At 35.9% G+C, this 23199-nt stretch overlaps 1 protein-coding gene across 1 annotated transcript in view; it reads right to left on the reverse strand.

Annotated features, from left to right (window-relative positions):
* Positions 1–2766: 2766 nt before the first annotated feature.
* The window catches only part of LOC149794906 (signal recognition particle subunit SRP72-like), a 70047-nt gene continuing 49614 nt past the window's right edge, over positions 2767–23199 (reverse strand). The window contains exons 14-20 of the mRNA XM_089964547.1: positions 20847–20950; positions 19554–19631; positions 17755–17886; positions 16937–16983; positions 11306–11419; positions 5919–5958; positions 2767–3449 (exon numbers count right to left, since the gene is read on the reverse strand). Coding sequence (XP_089820673.1) covers positions 3269–3449; positions 5919–5958; positions 11306–11419; positions 16937–16983; positions 17755–17886; positions 19554–19631; positions 20847–20950 — 696 coding nt within the window. The 3' untranslated portion in view covers positions 2767–3268. The remainder of the gene's footprint in view (positions 3450–5918; positions 5959–11305; positions 11420–16936; positions 16984–17754; positions 17887–19553; positions 19632–20846; positions 20951–23199) is intronic.

Consider the following 23199-nt stretch of genomic DNA (forward strand, 5'->3'; position numbering starts at 1 on the left):
CATGTTGTTATATGCAAGGCTATCATATGCCTGGGAACATTACATACAAGATATGTTATAATGGGTATATTGTATATGCTGGGTACAATGCATGCAGAGTGTTGCTATAATGGATATTTTGTTATTTACTCTGGTGTATTTTATTTACTGGAATACAATGCATGCAATATATCATAATAGGTTTATTAAATTTACTGTGGTACATTGCATACAAGATGATGTTATAATGGGTAGGTTATTGGGGTATCCTGCATCCAAGATGCCATTATAATAGTTATGTTATATTTATTGGGGTACCCTGCATCCAAGATGACATTATAATGGGTATGTTGAATTTACTGGGGTACATTGTATGCAAGATGATGTTATAATGGGTACATTGTATTTACTAACTCAAGGTATAATGTTTTCTGAAAAGTTATAACCAGTGCAGTTTTTAAGTATATACTTATCTCAAAATTTTATGCTGAAAATAAGATGAAAGCTGGTATGCTGTTGTTATGGGTTTAATGTCATTTTTCAGCACGATAGTCGATATATGGCGGTCTGCATATGTTTTTAACTGATGGAGGAAGAACCTGTGAAAACCTCGGAATGAACCACCAATCTATGGGGAGCTACTAGCAAGCTTTCTCACATACCCATGTTGGCCAAGCCCATGACTCATCATCATGGAAAAAGATGAATGCTTTTACAATTTTACAAATCACATTAACAGTCATGTGCAACAAAAGGATACAGTCTGCAAAAAGTTTATAAGACCTTGGGAATTCTTGAGTGATTTACAACCTGCTAAAATTCAGCAGTACAGGTCTCCTCTTGTGGAAAAACCATTAGGAGCTTAATAATTGTGTTATGTTGAAAATTCACTTTAATAACTTACACATTTCTTTGTCTGTTTGATGTGAGCAGTCTGTGATCGTCAACTGTTAAAGTCTGATCCTGTTTAAAATGCTAATTCAGTATTTCTTTTAGGACGATAAATGAAAGGATACTTTTCCCCATACTTTCTACAAAATTACTTGGAGATAGATGTTCTACTTCATAACAATTCACACCAACCTATACATTTTTGAGTGAGCTTGGATTTACTTTGCCTTAGTGATGTAAAGTATACAATTTTCATCCAGTTCATTGCTTTATCATTTCACTAGAGATCTTCTTTAAAGATTTTGCAAATCATTTACATTGGAGCTTTATCAAGGCAAAGCAATACTCTGCAGAACCATTATCTTATTATACTCCATGTTGATTTTTGTAGCTCTACTAATTATTGACCTGAGGAGGTTATTGCCACTCCTCCTAAAAACTATTTGCAGGATTGCCATGAAACGTTTCACTCACATTCAATCTGAAGTCTAGTTGGTCCTGATTAAAAATGGTGCAGCCTGGACATCCAATATGCCACAAAAACTGTCATCTTGAAGATCTTGTTATCTCCTGAATGAAAAGTCATACTGACATGGGGTTTTAACTAGAAGACTTTTTATAATGTTTCTAGTTGGTCTTGAATGAAAATTGTGTCAACCTAATGTGCAATATAGCCACTGGCAGTCATCTTGAAAATCTCGCGGCCAGTCCTCCTAAATGGAAAGTCATATTGACACAGTCTTTTAACCAGGAGGCTTCTTATGTAACCCATAACTACTTGATGCCAGCAGATAAATTAAATTTAATTGTTATTTGTGTATTCGAATGAAGATGACTAGATTTTCAGGTTATCAAATATATATCAATTCAACTCTTTGCATTTGGACATTTTGTGACAAAAGCATTGTTAGTACAATTTAGCAAAATCCACTCAAGACAGATAAATAAAAGTTGGTAGGTATGCATATACTAATGGCTTAAATTGAATTTCATGCTGTCGTAGAAATTATTATTTATTGCAATTTTTGAATGCTTTGTAAGACTTTATAGTCTGTGCAGGGTAGTGGGATACACATTTTATGAATACAACAATATTTGTTCATATCAGGCCATTATGTATAGTGGAGTGGCAGCCAGATGTAAAGGTCTTCATGCCATAATGTTTTCTGTCATTCTTCTGAGCAGCATTTCAAAACTCTTTAATGGTTTTCTAATTTTAGTAACAAAAATTGGTAAAATTCTATATTGTGATTTTTGTGAAGTCATTTGAGTGATTTATTTGCTTCATTTTTGGTAACAATGGTCATATTTGATGACAGATCAGTTTTATTTGGAAAAAAAGGGAAAAGCCTTCAATCTACAATAATTTCTGTCCAATTTGTTCATATTGATTTTGGGGCTGTCCAATTTGTTCATATTGTTTTTGGGGTTGTCCAATTTGTTCTAATTGTTTTTGGTGCTGTCAAATTTGTTTGTATTGTTTTTGGGGCTGTCCAATATGTTCATATCGTTTTTTGGGGTCTGTTCCATTTCTGAAATGCACATGGTACCCACAGAAGGCATTAAAAAGAAAAAATTGGATACACTAATTATTCAAAGAGTTCATATGAAAATTAACTACCCCACATAAAGTACCTTCCATGGGTTCCAATTATGTTTATAGAAACAACCCTATGAGATTTGTTTTAGAAGTTTTACAGGTTTTTCTATTTTAAGTAATGGTTGCTATATCTGATGGCACATCCGCATCATTTGCATAAAATAAAACAGCCTTCATGCCAGGATGTGCCCTACCATGTTTCGCTAAAATTAATCTAGTGATCTTTGTGAAGTTGAAAGCAGCAACTGTTGGATGAGACCAGGTGAGCTAATAAAAAACACAACAAAACAGCAAACTTAAAAGTAAAATTTAATTTCATATTTTAACCAAGATAATGTGCAGTCCCTGCATCAGCAGCAGCTACATACTATACTATGATGGTAATACTATGTAACAACCAAATACAAATCATTGTTTTTATGTATATTTTTTGACATTAACAAAAAAGGACCATCTCAACACTGAATAGTGTATTTTCATTATGTCAAAACATTTTATTAAAAATGTAAAGATATCCATAATAAGTAAGAATACTAACGTCTAGCTATTTTCTTTCTATCTCACAACAGATGGTCAAATGAATTGTTTAAACCATGTGAATTTATGTATAATGCATATTATTGAAAGCATTCACATGAATAAAACAAAGGATATAAATAATTATTTTTTCCAAAAAGAAACTGCAATGAACTATTAATCCTGATGTACAAATTTTTCTTTCAAGTGTTAAGGTCAATAATGCATGAGAAGAGGTGTTCCTATAATAAAATTTGACAAAAGATCTTGGATATGTTCTTTTCACCATTTATTACTGCTACCCTTTTTCTTCTTTTTCTTCTGAGCATGTGCTGGCTTTTGCTGCCTGGGTCCCTGTTGAGAGGCTGACATGGCCCCTTGAGGGGATGGAGCATCACCTGATGATCCAGGCCTAGGGGAACCCACATCACTACCAGGTGCTGAGGAAGGTTTACTAGAATCTCTGAAACAAAACAAAGTTTATGAGATTATGAAAATGACCAAAGTTCCTGCATAGTTTTTCTCTGTAAATTTTACATGCCAAATTAACACAATTATTTCCTTCAGAGATAAATTAACAGTATTTGGGAAAATCATGCAAGACTGAAGCAATATCTTACAATTTTTGGAAACTAAAAATTTGGATATTTAAATCTGATGCTAACTTTGCCTTACATTATGTTTATATTTGCAAATTCTTTATGCACAATCTTTCCTTGTATACAATTAAACAAATTCTTAGAAAAGCATTAAAATTTCACAACCACATTAAATAATTAAGGACCAATTTGTTGAATAATGGGCCACAATTATGAATAGATAACTTAAATGAGAAATGCTGTATACTGTTATTGGTGTTTATTTATATAAAATTTTATGGAAAACAAGAACAAAATGTTGATATTATTGCAAAAGTATAAAATCTCTAAGACAAGATTTGTATACCTGAGACTGTTTATCTAAACATTTATTGACAAGAATCTATGAATGTGTGCAAGTGTAGATCCACTTTTTTTTTTTTCTCTGCATATCCTACTTATTACCCTAGACTGATATTCAGAAAGTTGAATAAGGTGACTTTGGGGTGGCACTCATCAACTCAATGGTAGTCCTATTAAAAGAAAATTACCCCCCCCCCAAAAAAAAACTTTTCTCGCATAAGATATTTCCTAATGTACTGAAATCCCCCAACCGCATTTTTTTCTTCTTCTGTTGGCTCTTAAGTGAAAACAGAAAGTACATTTGTCTAAATTAGCATTTACATTATATCCCTTGTTCCATACAAAGGTACATCAACACCATAGCAGCCATAAGGTACCAATTAAAACAAAAATTTTAAAGATGTATAAAACTTTTAATTCCAAAATATTCCCCAAACCCTTTAGGAAGACAAATAAATGTAAATGATAAGTACATTATAAAATTAAAAGGTAACAAATTTAAAATCCTTAAAATATATAGCCAAATTTGGTATATAATCTAAATGACCCAAAGGGACATGAATGAGTCCACAATTCTCAAAACATAAAGCTTCCTATTTCTTTTCTGCAATCATTAAAATCAATGAATTTTATTTAAGGAAAACAATTCTGGTACAAAACAAATTTAACAATACTGCAGTAAGATTTAACAAATATAAAGAAATCAATCAACATAAAAAAGCACACGATGTAAATACCAGACATTGCTAAAATCTTAAGATAGCGATTCATTCAGTGACTGAAAATTTTGCAGTTGTCAACAGATTTTTCACTTAAAGGCATTTATGTCCACTAGTGTAATTCATTTGCATGCATATGATGCAAAGAATTGAATTTCTTAACAATGAAATGAGCATAAATTCATAATTTATCAATAAACTTTTGTGGTCTAGAATGGAAAAAAAATCAGAAAAAGAGGAATATTTGCTACAATTGATTAATGGCTAAGTTGAATCTGAGATGGAAAAATCTATAGTGTGGTTGTTATCTGGTATATTAGGTAATCAGGCTTCTCAGTCATTAAACTTTATTCCATAGTTTGAATTAAAAATGCTACTCCAGATGTGGAAACATTACTGAAAATTTGCTGATGCTACTCTAGATGTGGAACCTTACTCAGAATATACAACTGCTACTCAAGATGTGGAACCTTACTCAGAATATACAGATGCTACTCTAGATGTGGAATCTTACTCAGAATGTACAAATGCTACTCAAGATGTGGAACCTTACTCAGAATATACAACTGCTACTCAAGATGTGGAACCTTACCCATAATGTACAGAGGCTACTCTAGCTGTGGAACCTTACTAAGAATGTAAAAATGCTACTCAAGATGTGGAACCTTACTCAGAATGTACAAATGTTACTCTAGATGTGGAACCTTACTCAGAATGTACAAACGGTACTTGAGATGTGGTACCTTACTCACAATGGATGCTACCTTTTGATGGGTTAGAATAATTTTTAAAAAGAATTTAGAGTCAAGATAAGTTCTTTGATGAAGGGGCCTGATATTTAAACCTGTCAGCGTTTTTCGGGGCAAAATGTATTTGGGATATTCTAATGCTAGTCTGGTGTGTGGAACGCTATGACCTTTTTACAAATCATGCTGTAATGAAGCAGTACTATATGAGACTCCTCAAAATTTTAACCCAAATTTCTGTTGCAAAATTTTAATATCGATAACAATGATGAAGCAGCAGCTGGCAGAAAAGTGGTAATAATATCTTGCCATATACCAAAACCTGGCTTGATAAAAACAAACATCTTTTTTTTAATGTTATCTCTTCTTGCTCATTTTCATATAGATTTATTGGTATTTAATTACAGATAAAATTACTTGACAGATATTTCTTTGCAGGGAGAAAAATGCCTCCTGTACTTTTTCACCTTCAACACTCTAATTACCAATACATTTACCCAAACAAAATGCTTGCAAGTGTACTTACATATCTGCTGAAGAAGTTGTTGCTCCTTGAGTTCCCTTTCCTGTAGAAAAAAATTAAGACTTAAATGTATATTTTTGAAGAATGTTGATATAGCAAATGATTGTACAAAAGGATTTTTTTTACAGTTAATTATATTTTGCCATTATTATTAACCTAATCACAACAATATTGGCAAATAAAATCTGCTACCTCTCAAATCCAATTCTCCAAATGATGAAAATTATCTTTCCATCTATATATCGATGTATCATAATAGCTCTTACAAAATACTTCCATGCGGGGGGGGGAAGGAGCAAAAAATACCAGTTGTTTACCCGAGCAAAAACAACCGGATGCTCACATTATAGGGATGGGTGGATGGGATTGATAGTAATATGCACGGGTGTGTATTCTCAAAGAAAAACATCATTTGCTGAACAACTGCCTCTCTGTTAAAAATATAACTTGATCACAATAACATAACAAGAAAAAGAAGAGAAGGAAACTGAAGAGTATCCAAACTATATAATTGTCACCCCTCAGAGGAAGAATCACAGCACCCTAGTAAAAAATATTAAATGTCTCTTAATATGAAGGTAGTACAATTAGAAAGAGTAATTTAATATTGTACAAACCAACTTGCGGGGTTCTGCACACAGACTGGTCGAATAAAGTGAAGCTATTAACTCTATGCCCAGAATGAAGGCTCTTCTTTGATGAATGGGGCCTGGTAACATTCTGGATCATGACCTGACGAGGTTCAACTCTCACCTTTGTCATGCCATATTTTGTATACAGGAGCTGTCATGAACGGAAACATTGTTTGAATGCAAAACTTGCTAAGATAACTTGAATTTCATGAGCTAAGATCTTCATGAGGCATACCTGATCCTGAGAAATCTCTGGATATGCCAATTCAATTCAATAACCCACTGGAGCCATGAGGCCAGTACTTCAGAGGTTATGTCTTGCTTTTCCACGATTTGCAAGTGGTATAGACATTTCTCAGTGCAACTTGATAGCACCTGAGAGAACAAACATGATCCTGTATATTTGCCTCTCTTGACAGAGCAACTGAAGATGGGGACAAATTATTATTTTTTGATTCCCTGTAGATGGCAACCTGTAACATCATCAGTATGAATGTATCTTTGAAACAGAACTGCAGATAATGCAAATCCTCTCTGCAAATCAAGTGCTGAACTATTTTTCCTTTTTAAAGCAAGGCTCTCTATATATTAGCCAGGTGTGAATAAGAAACTTGTCTGGATATTGACGAAATATCTGTGACCTTAGCTGTCTGAGCAATGTGAGGAGTTACCAAAATCTCATAATTTTCAGGTAACATTACAATATTGAGCAGATTGTTAATTTACCCAGGACTGTCCCATTGGAAAGGAACAACTAGAGCTAGTATGCAACTCAACTTCTGAACTACCTGTGGAATCTGGACCTCAAAAAAAAAAAGGGGGTGGGGTGGGGGTGTAGTAACATAGGTCCACATCCCCTTCTAGCTTAATGAGTATAGATGGCCAAGGCCTCTGTGTTTTGGAAAAGACATATGAAGGTGGGTAGTTTGCGGCTCCACCCAGTTTACAAACAGCTCTATTGCAATGCAGTCCCAAAATATGCAAAACTGATGACAGAAAGATGGATGGAGACCATCACCACAGAATCTCATTGACAGTAGTATAGATTTGCCATCTCGATACTGAACTCTACAGTGACAATAAACCAATTGACTCGGCTCAGGTGTACATAAGGCCTTAGTATCCCATTGGTTTTTTGGGACCAGAGAGAGAGCCTGGCTTCTGGACTACTGCCACCAAATGCTTTGTGAGCAAAAGCTCTTCTTCTGTGAAATGTTAACCTTCATTTGATCTGTCATGAAAGAGGTTAATGAAATGGTGCCAAACAAGATCCATAGCTTTAATGACTTGGATCACCCACTGGAAGTGGTTGATCCAAGTCTGCTTAAACAGGAGCCTGGCACCCACAGGAAGGTCTTCTGCAGATAGGAGAGATGAAGAGTAACTTCTGAGTACCTGGAATATCAGGAGAAAAGACACTAGGTTTTCTCTCCAACCTCTTGCCTGCCTACAAAAGTGAGGAGCCTGTGACCACTTCACTCACAATTCAATTGGGCATGAAAGGACTGTTGCTGTTGAAGCAAACATCTTCTGACCTTTTGCTAACAACCATCCCATGACTGTTACTACTCCTGACTGAAAGGAATTAAAGGTGATTGTGGACAGCTGAAGCAGTAATACTTGTGCACCTGTTTATCTTGATGCAACTGCCAAACAGGTGGGGCGAGCCAAAAGGAATAAGATGGCTGGTATATATCTTCAGACTTAAGCCAGGAAATCTGATTGTAGATTCATACAGCTGGTTTTAGTGGTACAGTAAAACCTGTTATGAGAGACCGCCCCTTCTGCCAACAAAAAGTGGTCTCACAAGACAGGTAGTCTCTCATAGCACATGTTACAAAAAGAACAGTTTCCAAGGTCCAGTTTCAGAACAATTTCAAGAACAATAACCACAATCATTGTACATATATTCTTTATTAATAGTTCTTGCTAAAATATTGTATGCATTCATCTAAAAACAAAATATGTAGCAATAAAGATATATACTTCTCTCATTAAACATGAAATCACATTTACATTTGAAGATCACATATTTTAGCATATGAAATCGTTTCTGAATTACTCGTTTATAACAATCTAAATTTGTTTTACCGATGTTGAAAACACTTTTTTGCTAGTGGTCTGCTCTTTTTTTCACTGTTTTCAGTTACTATAATTATTTTCTCCAGCCTTAAATTTTGTCTCTTTTTAGTTGGAGGTTCATCTGATGTTTTATTAAGGTTCTAGAGTGTTAAAATTATTAGTACTTTATTTTCAATATTCCTTTTATGTTTGTTTTTTATCAGAACAATCATTACTAATCAAGTGGTCATTGTAACAATTGATTACATAAAGGTCAGTGGTGTCTGTGCTCGCAATATGGATACCAGGTCCTACAATAAGGTCAGGAAGCAGGCTAAGTGTGGGAATAATTAGTCTGGTTCCCTGCTTTTTATGCTCCCTGCATTGCTCATCCTATACGAATAGTGGAGAACAATGCAGGGAGCATACGAAGCAGGGAACCAGACTAGGAAATAATCTACATATACTTTAATCTGGTTTATGACAAAAACTATAAAACAATATAGACATAGTTAAAAAATTCAGACATCGGTAGCCAGCGTATTTTTTTTTTTTAAATTTAAAATTTAGAACAGTATGAGCAGTAGCTTTTACGGGGATTAAATAAAGATCGGTGGAGTTTATCCTCATTTTTGTTATGTGGTCGTTCAGAGCAGTGTCGAAATGTATATTTTGCCAAGACATTGTGGTCACTGGTCGCGTTCAGCAGGTGGTCACTCATAACAGAGCATTTATATAATAAAACCGATCCATGCATTATGATTTTGGTCAGAAATGACGGTTGCTCATAGCAGAGGTCGCTCATAGCAGTTTTTACTGTACCAAATCCATGTATGGACATGTGAAGAACTTATATCCAGTAACCTTCCATGAAGGAGGAATATCTTTCAGCATGGTCTCCCATTTGCCTGTACAACGGCAGTAAGACAACCCTGAAGCAAACTCGTCCAGCATCTTGCACCTCGCTAGATTAATCCAATATTTCAACATTAAATGAACATGGCCCAATGTAGCAACTTTTGCATCTGTGTCTGATGTGACTATAGCTTATGTAAAATCACCATAGGGATTGGTTGGGGGCAATGCATCCCCCACTAAACTCACCACTGATTTTAAAATTTCAGGTGAAGGCTAAGAAAATACATGTCCATGGACTTGGATTGCAATCTCTTCTCCCTCCCCATGCAATCCTTTTGTAAAACTTTAGACCACTCAGAGTATGTACTACAGACAGATCATGAACTTGTAGCAAACGTCTCAGGAGTGTTTTTGATAATGATGTACCTTTTGCACCTTTTGCATTTGGACATCATTTTCACCTGAAAAAAGAGAAACTACCACATTGCAATTAAAAAAGCCCCTTAAATTAGGTCAAACTCATGAAGAGAAACACGTAGGAGAAAGAAATTCCACTGTGAGATCAAGTCATCTTATTACACACACAAAAATCCAAATTAAAATTAACACGAATGGCAACAATATTAACACTGTAAAACAAAAATATCCAATACCAGATGAACACAAAAGTTCACATTTTTTAATGCATTCAAGTCACATGGAATGTTGATGCCATTCTCAATGCATTCAAGTCACATGGAATGTTGATGCCATTCTCAATGCATTCAAGTCACACGGAATGTTGATGCCATTCTCAATGCATTCAAGTCACATGGAATGTTGATGCCATTCTCAATGCATTCAAGTCACATGGAATGTTGATGCCATTCTCAATGCATTCAAGTCACATGGAATGTTGATGCCATTCTCAATGCATTCAAGTCACATGGAATGTTGATGCCATTCTCAATGCATTCAAGTCACATGGAATGTTGATGCCATTCTCAATGCATTCAAGTCACATGGAATGTTGATGCCATTCTCAATGCATTCAAGTCACACGGAATGTTGATGCCATTCTCAATGCATTCAAGTCACATGGAATGTTGATGCCATTCTCAATGCATTCAAGTCACACGGAACGTTGATGCCATTCTTGAGCAAATACTTGAAACTGAGAATGCTTGGTGGCCACCTTGTGGTGGGAGAGCAAGGTAGGGGACTTTGAAATGGTTACTTCCTTTACTCTAAATCAGATAAAACTGAAACGATGACTTTTCATCTTCTCAGGGGGTGGGGGTGTGAGTGGATTTGGGAGGTAGTGAAGTTTAGTTCCTAATGGTAGTGTGACCAGATAATGTACCCAATGGAGAAAATCAAAAATAGATTCATGAAATTGGGGAAGCAGGAAAGCAGTAAAGCATTTAAAGATATTTTCTGTCTGTAAATTTAAGCAGGCAAAATCCTGTATTTTAAGCAAGGGAGTATAATAAATATTTACAAAAGTCTAGAGTGAATATGGCAAAAAAAACACCTGCCAATACTTTAGTTTGCACAAATGAATTGAAAATCTTTCATTGCACTTTTTACATTCCTTCCATCAGGGTTATTTAATTTAAATTATACTTGGAAGAAAGAGAACACATCTTTTTATCTCACTTGGGGGTAGGCCATAAGCATTTTTTCTGTTCTTGTTAAATCCTAACTCATTTCTATTTGTGGTGCCTTTAAAAATCAAAAAGAAGATGGGACATGTGCTCCCCTCTCCACTTAGATTTCAGTGCAATAGCCTTTGTCATCATCACATCAATCTAAGTCTGAATTAGAGGGCAAGAAAAATAAACAAGTATTTCCAAGTACCTATATCCTTCTTCTTGTCCTTCCTCTTGCCTCTGTAGTAAGACCTCTCCCTCTTGGGCAGCCATCTCTCAGGGTCTGGGGTACTGCCAGGCTCATAGTTCTTGGGAAGTTTTCCTACAGAAGAACAAGTATAGAGGAAATGAATTTCACAACACAGCCTGTGAATACACCATACAAAGGGAAAGTTTTACATGTTTTTTTTAAATCTGCTAATTTACATTTAGCAGTTAAAATTCAAAAATATTTACGTTGTGCCAACTTTGCAAAACTTTTGTGCAACTAAGGACCAAAAAAATGCACAAATGTTTCCAAATTAATACATATGTGAATATTTAATGCTGACTTCTACATTATACATTAATGCCTATAGCATCCTGTATTATTCAACTAATAGTTTTTAAGATCTAATTTCAAACAGATAAGAGCTTGTTATTCAATTTATCAGGTAAATGTATATAGTTTGAAATATTTTACTGACACTGATATGCGATGTTCAAGGTAGTGCTAAACTGTACCGTGTCATATAATATTTACTTGTTACTGTGACATTACTAATCATAAAAAGGTTGCTGGTCTCCATGTTGAAACTGCCAATGGACTTTTGCAAGATCGGTACTGAACATATCAAAACATATGATGTAACAGGTCTCTACAGCCAAATGTACTTGAAAAATGACCAGATACATAAATTTAATATCAAAGTAAATCTAGGATATAGATAGACATGGTGGACACACATGTAGACAAAAAACTGACTGCCACGTTGAGTTTCTGTGTGAGAGTGGGTGATTTGGATTTTTAACATAGCTTTAACAATTTTTCAGTCATATCACTCGAATGTCTGTAGTGTGGCAGTTTATAGTGATGTCTAGCACTGAGGCATCATGCCGCAGACATGCATCATGATGTCCCACCCAGTCATATTATCCTGACACCAGGCCGACCAGTCCTAACACCAACTCTTAATGCTGAGTACCAAGCGAGGCAGCTGTTAGCACCAATTTTTTAAGTCTTTGGTATGACTCGGCCGGAGATCAAACCCACGACCTCCCACATCCGAGGCAGATGCTCTAGCTATTAGGCCACTGGAGTGGTTTTGAGTTTCTGACAAAACTTGTTAAGAGTTACATGACATATTAGAATATCATTCATAATACACCACTCCCTTGTTTTATTTCATATATAAAAATAAAACAAATTGGCTATTATTTGATTAACATTGCACAATCACTATAAAATTTGTAAATGAAAGCTTGTTATATTGCTTGTTGTAGTCTTGCAAATGCAGCAATTTGGAATCAACATCATGAAATTGAAAAATTTAAACAAGAAATCATAACAATGTATAAAAAAACAAAAACATTTTCAATAAAAATCATATAACAAAATACCAATCCAAAGAAATACTTGTAAATGCCTCAAAGAGGCAACACTAAATATTTAATTTTAAGTCTTGTCAAGTGAAATTATGATTTAATTCAAATTTGTTAAACTTCGTTTTACTGTAAACATCATGAATATGACATGCCCTGTTATGTTCAAACATGAAAAGAGTTGACTGTCATGGCAATGCATGCAAATATTTCTGAGAGAACCTAATTAAGTGCTTACTTAATCGCAATGCTGGATTGATTTCAACAGCTTTAGAAAACTTACTACTTCTTTGGCATAATAACACAAAGTTAGTAACTGATTGGTTGTCTCAGCATGGTAAACACTTGCCAAACGGCTGTTGTCTCAGCATGGTTAACACAAGCCAAATTGTTGTCTCAGCATGGCTAACACAAGTCCAATTGTTGTCTCAGCATGGTAACAAAATCCAAATGGTTGTCTCAGCATGGTAACACTTGCCAAATGGTTGTCTCAGCATGGTAACACTTGCCATATGGTTGTCTCAGCATGGTAACACTTGCCATATGGTTGTCTCAGCATGGTAACACTTGCCAAATGGTTGTCTCAGCATGGTTAACACTTGCCAAATGGTTGTCTCAGTACGGCAACACTTGCCAAATGGTTGTCTCAACATGGTTAACAAAAGCCAAATGGTTGTCTCAACATGGTTAACACCTGCCAAAAGGTTGTCTCAGCATGGTTAACAAAAGCCAAATGGTTGTCTCAGCATGGCAACACAAGCCAAATGTTTGTCTCAGCATGGTTAACAAAAGCCAAATGGTTGTCTCAACACGGTTAACACTTGCCAAATGGTTGGCTCAACATGGTTAACAAAAGCCTAATGGTTGTCTCAGCATGGTAACATTTGCCAAATGGTTGTCTCAACATGGTAACACTTGTCAAATGGTTGTCTCAGCATGGCAATACAAGTCAAATGGTTGTCTCAGCATGGTTAACACTTGCCAAATGGTTGTCTCAGCATAGTAACAAAAGCCAAATGGTTGTCTCAGCATAGTAACACACGCCAAATGGTTGTCTCAACATGGTTAACAAAAGCCAAATGGTTGTCTCAGCATGGTAACACTTGCCAAATGGTTGTCTCAACATGGTTAACAAAAGCCAAATGGTTGTCTCAGCATGGTAACACAAGCCAAATGGTTGTTGCAGCATGGTAACACTTGCCAAATGGTTGTCTCAACATGGTTAACAAAAGCCAAATGGTTGTCTCAGCATGGTAACAAAAGCCAAATGGTTGTCTCAACATGGGTAACAAAAGCCAAATGGTTGTCTCAGTATGGTAACACAAGCCAAATGGTTGTCTCAACATGGTTAACAAAATCCAAATGGTTGGCTCAACATGGTTAACACTTGCCAAATGGTTGTCTCAGCATGGTAACATTTGCTAAATGGTTGTCTCAACATGGTAACACTTGCCAAATGGTTGTCTCAGCATGGCAATACAAGCCAAATGGTTGTCTCAGCATGGTTAACACTTGCCAAATGGTTGTCTCAGCATGGTAACAAAATCCAAATGATTGTCACAGCATGGTAACACAAGCCAAATGGTTGTCTCAGCATGGTTAACAAAAGCCAAATGGTTGTCTCAGCATGGTAACACTTGCCAAATGGTTGTCTCAACATGGTTAACAAAAGCCAAATGGTTGTTGCAGCATGGTAACACTTGCCAAATGGTTGTTGCAGCATGGTAACACTTGCCAAATGGTTGTCTCAGCATGGTAACACTTGCCAAATGGTTGTCTCAACATGGGTAACAAAAGCCAAATGGTTGTCTCAGTATGGTAACACAAGCCAAATGGTTGTCTCAACATGGTTAACAACAGCCAAATGGTTGTCTCAGCATAGTAATACTTGCCAAATGGCTGTCTCAACATGGTTAACAAAAGCCAAATGGTTGTCTCAGCATGGTAACACAAGCTAAATGGTTGTCTCAGCATGGTTAACACAAGCCAAATGGTTGTCTCAACATGGTTAATAAATGCCAAATGGTTGTCTCAACAAAGTTAACAAATGCCAAATGGTTGTCTCAGCATGCTAACACTTGCCAAATGGTTGTCTCAGCATGGTAATACTTGCCAAATGGTTGTCTCAACATGGTAGTACTTGCCAAATGGTTGTCTCAACATGATAATACTTGCCAAATGGTTGTCTCAACATGGTAATACTTGCCAAATGGTTGTCTCAACATGATTAACACTTGCCAAATGGTTGTCTCAGCATGGTAACACTTACCAAATGGTTGTCTCAACCAATTCCAAAATATAGTAAGATCCACTTGCAGGGTCAGTCTGATTTTCTTTTTAGAATCACACACTATAAACAGTTTTTACAGTGTGACAATAAGGAAGACACTGACATCTTTTTTTCTACAGATTGTAAATGTGTTTGCCAAGCTGATTTCACAACTGCATGAGTTGTTTATCCATTTGTTCTCTAAAATATCTTGAATTTTAACTGTAAATGACACTTTTCATACCTCCATTCAATGTATATGAACTATCTCCCTTGCAATAATGTCACTATATTATTGGTAGTCATGGTAATACATTATCAATTTATCTCAATTATCAACATGGTATATCCTTGAATTATTTGTAAATTAGGTATACTCTCTCTCTCTCTCTCTCTCTCTCTCTCTCTCTCTCTATATATATATATATATATATATATGCTATTGGTTGTGATATCTGTGCACTAGTATTCTTTCTTGGTTGAAACTATATTTATTTTCCCTCTAATAAGCATGCTTTTTTGATGAAAGTCAATAAAACCCACCTGATTTTCATTTAAGTTGTCACTAAGCATGTCTTTGTATCATCACCATTTAACTTTAACTGTTACACAAATCTTCAAATTAAGGAGCACCAAAGAGAGACAGAGATGTCCAGCATATACATACATGATGAGACACTGAGAATGCATGTTACAATGACCTTAATGTTGCAAAGTTTATACATCTTGAGACAGTAGTTTACTTCTGAGCTCTGGGTGTGTATATGTGTGATTTGGATTTTTAACATAGCTTTAACAATTTTCAGTCGTGTTGCTATGATATCTGCAGTGTATCAGTTTACAGTGATATCTAGTACTGGGGCAGACATGCAGCATCATGTCCCACCCAGTCACATTATCCTGACATCAAGCTGACAGTCCTATCACTAACCCCTTAATGCTGAGCACCAAGCGAGACAGCTACTAGTAGCATTCTTATAAGTCTTTAGTATAACTCTGCTGGGGCTTGAACCTGCAACCCCTTGCATCTGAGGCAGATGCTCTAGCAACTTAGGCCACCAGAGCCATTCTGAGCACTGTAACATCAACATCCAGTATGATCCACCAAAGCGGGTGGTATTACAGAAAAGGAAAATTATGAAGTTCTACAGTAATACCAAAATAAATAGACTTTCTACTTGCATTAAAAAATACAGCAGAAAAAACAAAATAGTATGAACCCTGCTAGTGTAAGGTGTTGAAGATGATGAAAAAGAACCCAAGCAGCCTGCAAAGCCTCCCAATCATTTCAAAGAACATAAAGTGATGGTTGCTTGAAAATTCATATTGAAGGAAGAGGGAGAAGGTGGCATTGTCTTTAAGTTCATGGCCTGTAGGAACAATCATTGTCTTTAAAATCATGGCCTGAAGGAACAATCATGTTCTTAAAGTTCATGACCTGTAGGAACAATCATTGCCTTTAAGTTCATGGCCTGTAGGAACCCAAGAATCCACCAAAACTGGTATACCACAAAATACTGTGAATTCAAAAAATCAAAATTTGTTTTTTCATGCCCTGATATGGTTATAGGGTGGGTCTCAATGGTTTCCAAATTATAATCCACCTACCACACATGTATGCCTCAATGTTCCTTGAGTCTATTTTAAAATCTTGGCACTTTGGTCAATGATTACACAAATTCTCACTCACCCCACCCCACCCAATCATATACCCAAGTGTTGGATCAAGATGCTAAAACCATTTCATGCATCAGTGAAACACCCCTATTCCTAAAATTTCAGATCTTGAATTGTATCAGTACACAAACATTGCATACACAGGCACACACCCATCTGGACATGCAAAATCACACAATTCCTGGGATCATCATCTTTGGCTTTAGATTAAATTAAATATTTCCCTAAATTCTTGCAACAAATAAAGGGCATAAGTAATCATCTACAGACATTGCTCATTTTTCTTTATAAAATAGTTTACATCTGATTTACCCTTTTTCTTTTTCTTTTTCATCTTTTTCAGCAGAAGTTCATCCCCACTGAAAATGGACAAAAAAGTATTTCAAAGTTTAAATATTAATTAAAACTAATCCTTTATACATTAAACTGATAGCAAATTAACTTCATCAAATATGAGTTGTTCCTAATTGTTCCATCTGAGAAGGTCACTCTGCATTAAACTAGCTCATGCAACCATGAATTGCTCAACATGAAAGGCAAAAGTGAATTTGTTGTATTCAAGGCATCAAGAAAGAATGCACTTCCAAACTGAAATCTGATCAGATCTGACTTCAATCTTTCTATCCAAGGACACCAATTCCACTATCAAAAGGGATACCACTCTAATCTGACTGCCACCATAGCAAGATGTCTGATCAGATCTGATACCAATCTAGTCTGACTTCCACCATAGCAAGATGTCTGATCAGATCCGATACCTATCTAGTCCGACTTCCACCAGAGCAAGCATATGACCTTTAAATACGTTGGTTGATAATCATGCTCAAAGATATGATGAATACCTTTGTTTTGCTTTGGAAGGCTGATTTGTGAAGTTATGGATGTACTAATGACATTATGATTGGGTATTTGACTAAGAAATTTAGTTTTGATTCTTAGTCTCAACTCAAGTTTAAGTTTACCAGCTTTGTGCTGATAAAAATGTTGACCTCAAGTTTCTCTTTCCACTAATTGCTAATTAAAATGATGTCACAAACATAAAATACTTTGCAGGTATGGTATTTGAGGACAAAATAGCATGCAAATATTCAAAACAAAGTCTCAGGATCATATGCATGTAGGATTCATACACTTTCGGCGATGGTTCTGCTTTCTGTAATTTCTTCATGTACTTGGGTCCCAGGGAACTGAATGCTGTCTCCAAGCTGTCCACATCAACTGTCTGAGAGACATCTTCTGGTGTAGGAAGTTGACGACTGATGCTGTAAAGTAAATAATTACCACAAAAAGTATTAATAATCTTATTGACAGAGTTCTTAATTATTCATTATTTGGTTGTTTGATTAGTCATAAATTATTTGATTTATCAATACATTAATTATAATAACCTGGTATTTATGCTCAACAGCTTATTCCAAATACAGCACTTACAAACTGCTTATTTGAATTTCTTCACGTCTGTGTAATTAACAGGCAACATCAAATCTTCTCTTGCCCTCAGAACAAAACCAAAAAGCACAACAATTAACTACAGATTTACCCTTTTCATACTTTAAACTGATCTTTGTTAATAAAAACACAAGTCCCCTTTTCATCAAGCCTGCTTTTTATTTAGCTTGAAAAGACAAACATAAAAACTTTGCCACTGAGGTTAATCTAGGATGATATGGATAGATCTAAAGAGGTACAGATAGACAGGTGAACATGACGAGCTTGCACTGAGGCAGGGTTGACAAAAACCTTTACAACAAGAACAATATAAATGCTATGTTACTGCCATATCAAAAGATTCTGATGAAATAATTTTTCTTCTTTCATTCTTGATCAAAATGTTGCCATTTGACATATTGACCCTAAAACTGATAGGTTCCTCTCTTGCCTCAAATGCTAGCCATCCATAAAGATTGGTCTTAGTTTATGGCATAGGACTTCTATCATTCAGTGGGAACTGTTTTTGACCTTGGAGTTTCTCTGACCTTGACATTTGATGTTTTAAGCCCTAAATAAATAGGCATCTTTCTTACCTCTAATCCAAGCTACTGACAAAGTTTAATCAAAGTGGTACAGAATTCATATAGTGTTATTGAGATCACTTCCTTCTCAATGTACCATTGAGCTGTAAACTCCTGACTCCAAATGAACTGGTCTGAGTGATACTGTGTTGACTTAACTGGTATAGTGTTTCACTGCAGAACAACACGTCAAGTTGGTCATTTAGAACAATGAATGATCCGATGGTAGGACTCTAACCCAGATTGAACCACTGTGTCTCTCTGCCTTTATTTGTTTCCTCTTATGACAAACTGAACTGCAAAATCAGACTTATCTTACATTCCTGGGGCCCCATGTGGCAGAGTGGTATAAAGCGCTCACAGTTCCAGATCATTGTCATATCACAAATGTCTGCGTAGGTCTGAGTCTTGGGCTTGGCCAATGTAGGTATGTGAGAAAGCTTGACAGGAGCTTCTCGTGGGTTGGTGGTTCTTTCTGGGGTTCTTCCCCCACCATTTATACTGGCTGCCATGTATAGCCTATCTTGTGCTGAAAAATGGCATTAAACCCTTTAACAACAACTTACATTCCTGAGCCCTCAAAAGTCACTATGGATCTAACACTAGATCTCCAGGCCCCTATAATCAATATGTGTCTTCTCAAATGCAAGGCACTTACAAAGTTCACTCACATTATCTGGAACAGTGTTCAAGTTACTGTGTAGAAAGTTTTCCTTCTTTTCATCTCAGTGACCTTGACCTTTGACATTGTACATTTTGTATGGGTGAATAGTGATGAACTTGATCTACTGTGGAAATGAAATGGGAAATAGATGGACAGACAGTCAACAGCATAACATGCAACATTCTGACTTATGGCAAGTATATAATAATCTTCAGAAAACATTGTAAAAATTCCAAATTAAGCATATTCCTACCTTTGTGCCTTGGTTGGATCAAACTTTGAATAAGCTGCAGTAAGTTGGGCTAATAACCTTGGGTCATCTGGGTTTACTCTGGATAGAGAAAATATGCAGCTGAATTATTATTTCACTCAACAAAAATATGGGAGTTATAGGGTTGATTGATCAAGACTCACAATGCAGGTATAAAAATTGTTCCTCAAATTATCTGCAACTTTCATGATTAACGTTAATAATAAAAGATTGAAACTGAATGTTACATGGTATCATCTTGTTTTTAGAGCAATAGAATTTTCAATTAGTTGAGTACCTTATACCACACTAAAACTTTCCACGTTCTCCATGATCCTTTTACTACAAAATAATGTATATATTTAAATGCATGATTTTAAAATATATATGAATAAAAGCTATGATTATCCCATCAAATCAAAACAAGTGAAAGCAAATTTAATCAGACAAGAATTCCACAGACTGCTCTCTTAAGGCAAACCCAGGAAAACCAATGAAGCATAAAACACTGGTCACTGAGGCCTCCTTCTGCCTGTCATAAGCAGCATTGTCTATGTTGAATATCCCAGCATGCTTCAATGACCTTGGAATAAATGCAAACCATCCATCCCAATTACAAGGTTCATGAGGGTGTACTGTTTGTGAGGCTGTATCCCCTCAACAAGTTTCATAAATCTTAATATAACAGTATATATACATGGTGCAAACAATTTACTTGGTCATGTGTTAAATGCTAAAAATATACTTAAACCAGTAAAATGTGAATTGCTCCAAACAGTGACACTCATTTGTTTTAAGGACTAATATAATCATCTAGCTTTATGATCCCATAATGAATATAGCTTCAGAAATTAACTTAAAAAAACAAAACTGGACCAAAGTCAATAAAAAGCCAAACATTTAAGCCAATTTTAATTATAAAAACTTGAAAGGCAAAGTTGGTTATGGTACAATGTTATATAGAAACACATAAAACACAAAGTTTGTACTGTATGTTAAACTTAGTAACTTAGTACCTTTAGAAGTGGTTGAAATAGCTTGTATTTTAGTTGCATAAATATGCATTTTCTAAGATACATTTTACAATATACCTTGGTGGTCCTGGGTTCAATAACCAGCTCAAGCACATGCAAAGTTAATTGGTCACCTAAGGATGGTGGTCCCTAAAAGTTGAGCAGTTTCCTCAAGTAGAATACCACCTTGCACTAAGATATTGTCAATTTAATCAAATTAATTGTCCGAACTTGTGGTAGAGAAAATATAAGATTTTATACACATTACAAGATACTCTCTTACTTGCGAAGTTCCTCAAGTATTTTTGCTGTTTCCTTAGCATTGCCATTCTTGAGCTGAAAGTTGGCACTTGCTCGCATTAAAGTCATCAACTCTTCACTTCCGGGCTGGAAAATAAGGGTAAAGTTTTAGATCTGGCTTAGAACTGATAAACTAATCATGTCAATGATGAAGAATAGACCTAACATTTTGTTATGAAACATCTCCATGGCTACCAATCATAACCATATTGAATTCTCTAACAAACCTTTTCTACAGTAAATATAATCTACACATTTTCTAAGCTGCATATGATTTAATATATTACTAATAAATATTCTGTTCACAGGTCAAGTCCAAATTTCTCCAACAGACATATTTTATAAATTTTCAGACATTATGCAGCCAATTCTTTTTGTGTTTTGTTCGTTAACTATCAAATGTTGAGACCTCCCCTTCTCTCTTGTTTCATCTCCCTAGCTTTCCTACAGATACCAGCTACTTTCTCTTTGGACATGACTCACTGCTGGTGCAGTTTATTCATATTTCACAAATGGCTGATCAATTAATCAATTTGCTGTAACCATGTAGAAGACAATTCAACCAGAAATCCTTGACAGCTTCTTCAATACAACAGAAGATGTCAATCATAAATGTGCAATAATTATAATCTACAATGGTATGAAAGTGACTGATCATGGACAAAAAACCAAAATGACATGAGCAACCTTATGTTTAATTTAAAAAGAAAACATTGCACACTGGGTACAACAAATCATGGGAACTGCAGATAATTTGCATGACAATCTATTCTTGGGGATGAAATCAGGTTGATTCATCAGTATGACCAAGCTTTCAGAATAGAATAGGAGGTTTTTTGAATACAAGACCAGGGCATGCAGCTTGCTCATCCTGTATGCTGAAGCCAGAGCTATCAGGAAGCAAGTCTAATAACAGCTAATAACTAAGCCACATTGAGCCACATCAAGACAAAGTAAGCAGAGCCTGAACAGGTCAAAATTAGACAACAGGTCAGTTATATCTTTCTTAAGACCAAAACCCTCTCTATCATGATGCTTGATTGATACCCTTTCATAGTGATAGGAGGTTTCTTTTTCTCAAGGACAAAAAAGTTAGCAAACTGAGGAACTGATGGTATGAGTAAGTAACATCATTGGCCTCATACCAGTCAACTTCCCCTCAGATACCATCAAAGTGGGGGACCTTCTATCTGTTAAGATCCTCTCCGGCTCCATGATAAAGTAATAAACTCTTTTCTCCTACCTGATGAAAACCGACTTGAATTAGGAGCTTATCCAGACATGGATGGAATGCCAACAACCTTGACTGCTTGAGCAATGTGGGAGTAAGCATACTCTTTCTGGGAATGTCTATTGCAAGAGTCAGTTAATTCCTGACCCAGGATTTGTCAAATAAGAGGGAAGCAATTAGTCTGAAAGAGTGCATCCTTACCTTCTGAACTACCATGAACATCAGGCATAGGCCTACATATCCTCCCTGCTGATCAACAGAATAATGATAGTGCAGGCTGCTGGATTCAGGAATGCGGAGACAAGGTGTGCAGTTTGTTGTTCCACTTTGTCACAATCACTCAAACAATGAGCAGTTGCACAGGGTTCAAATCAAAGAAAGAGACAGATGGGGAGATCACTCGATACAAAGCAGCTGGCCTCTCCTTGATTGTAAATCAGATAGGACACTGAACCTGCCTAAAATGTGCTGGAACTGTATGGAAATATAGTACTGTATACACCATTTTTATTGCAGAAGGTAATTCACCAACAACAAGCTGTCTTATATTATCAGGATAGTCTTTCCAAGCACAGAGAATGGCCTTCCTTTTCCAGAAACTGAGTAGTGTCTTATCCTGTACCATCCACTCACCGTTATCAAAAAGCGAAGCAGCAATTGGGCCTCTTAACTAAACTGTGCAGCTTGTGATTTCCAGTTTGTCAGGTTTTAATGATATTTACATTGCTAACCACTCAATCTTGCCACTAAAGCAGGAAGTGATGGATTTCAGTATAGATCACAAATGACATGAAACTGACAACCACTGTAAGGAGTGTCATCTACAGAGGCATCACATATACTGATGGCAGAGTAAATAAAGACTTCACTGCCTTGATGATCCAATCAATGCATTTGGGCAAAAGCTGAACACGGCTGATATGAGTTAGAAACTTCATACCAAGATGAACATAATGCATAAAGGGGACAATCTGACTTGTCCCTGTTTACCACAAACATTGAAGGGAGATACGCTGGTTCATATTTGGAACTAAAACTTATGAAATATTTCTGTGAGTAGAAGAGTGAAGAGTATATGAGGGCATCTCTTTTCACAAAATGCAAA

Source organism: Sinohyriopsis cumingii, chromosome 7, assembly GCF_028554795.1.
Source record: "Sinohyriopsis cumingii isolate HCF-2022 chromosome 7, ASM2855479v2, whole genome shotgun sequence".
Classification (NCBI taxonomy): Eukaryota; Metazoa; Mollusca; class Bivalvia; order Unionida; family Unionidae; genus Sinohyriopsis; species Sinohyriopsis cumingii.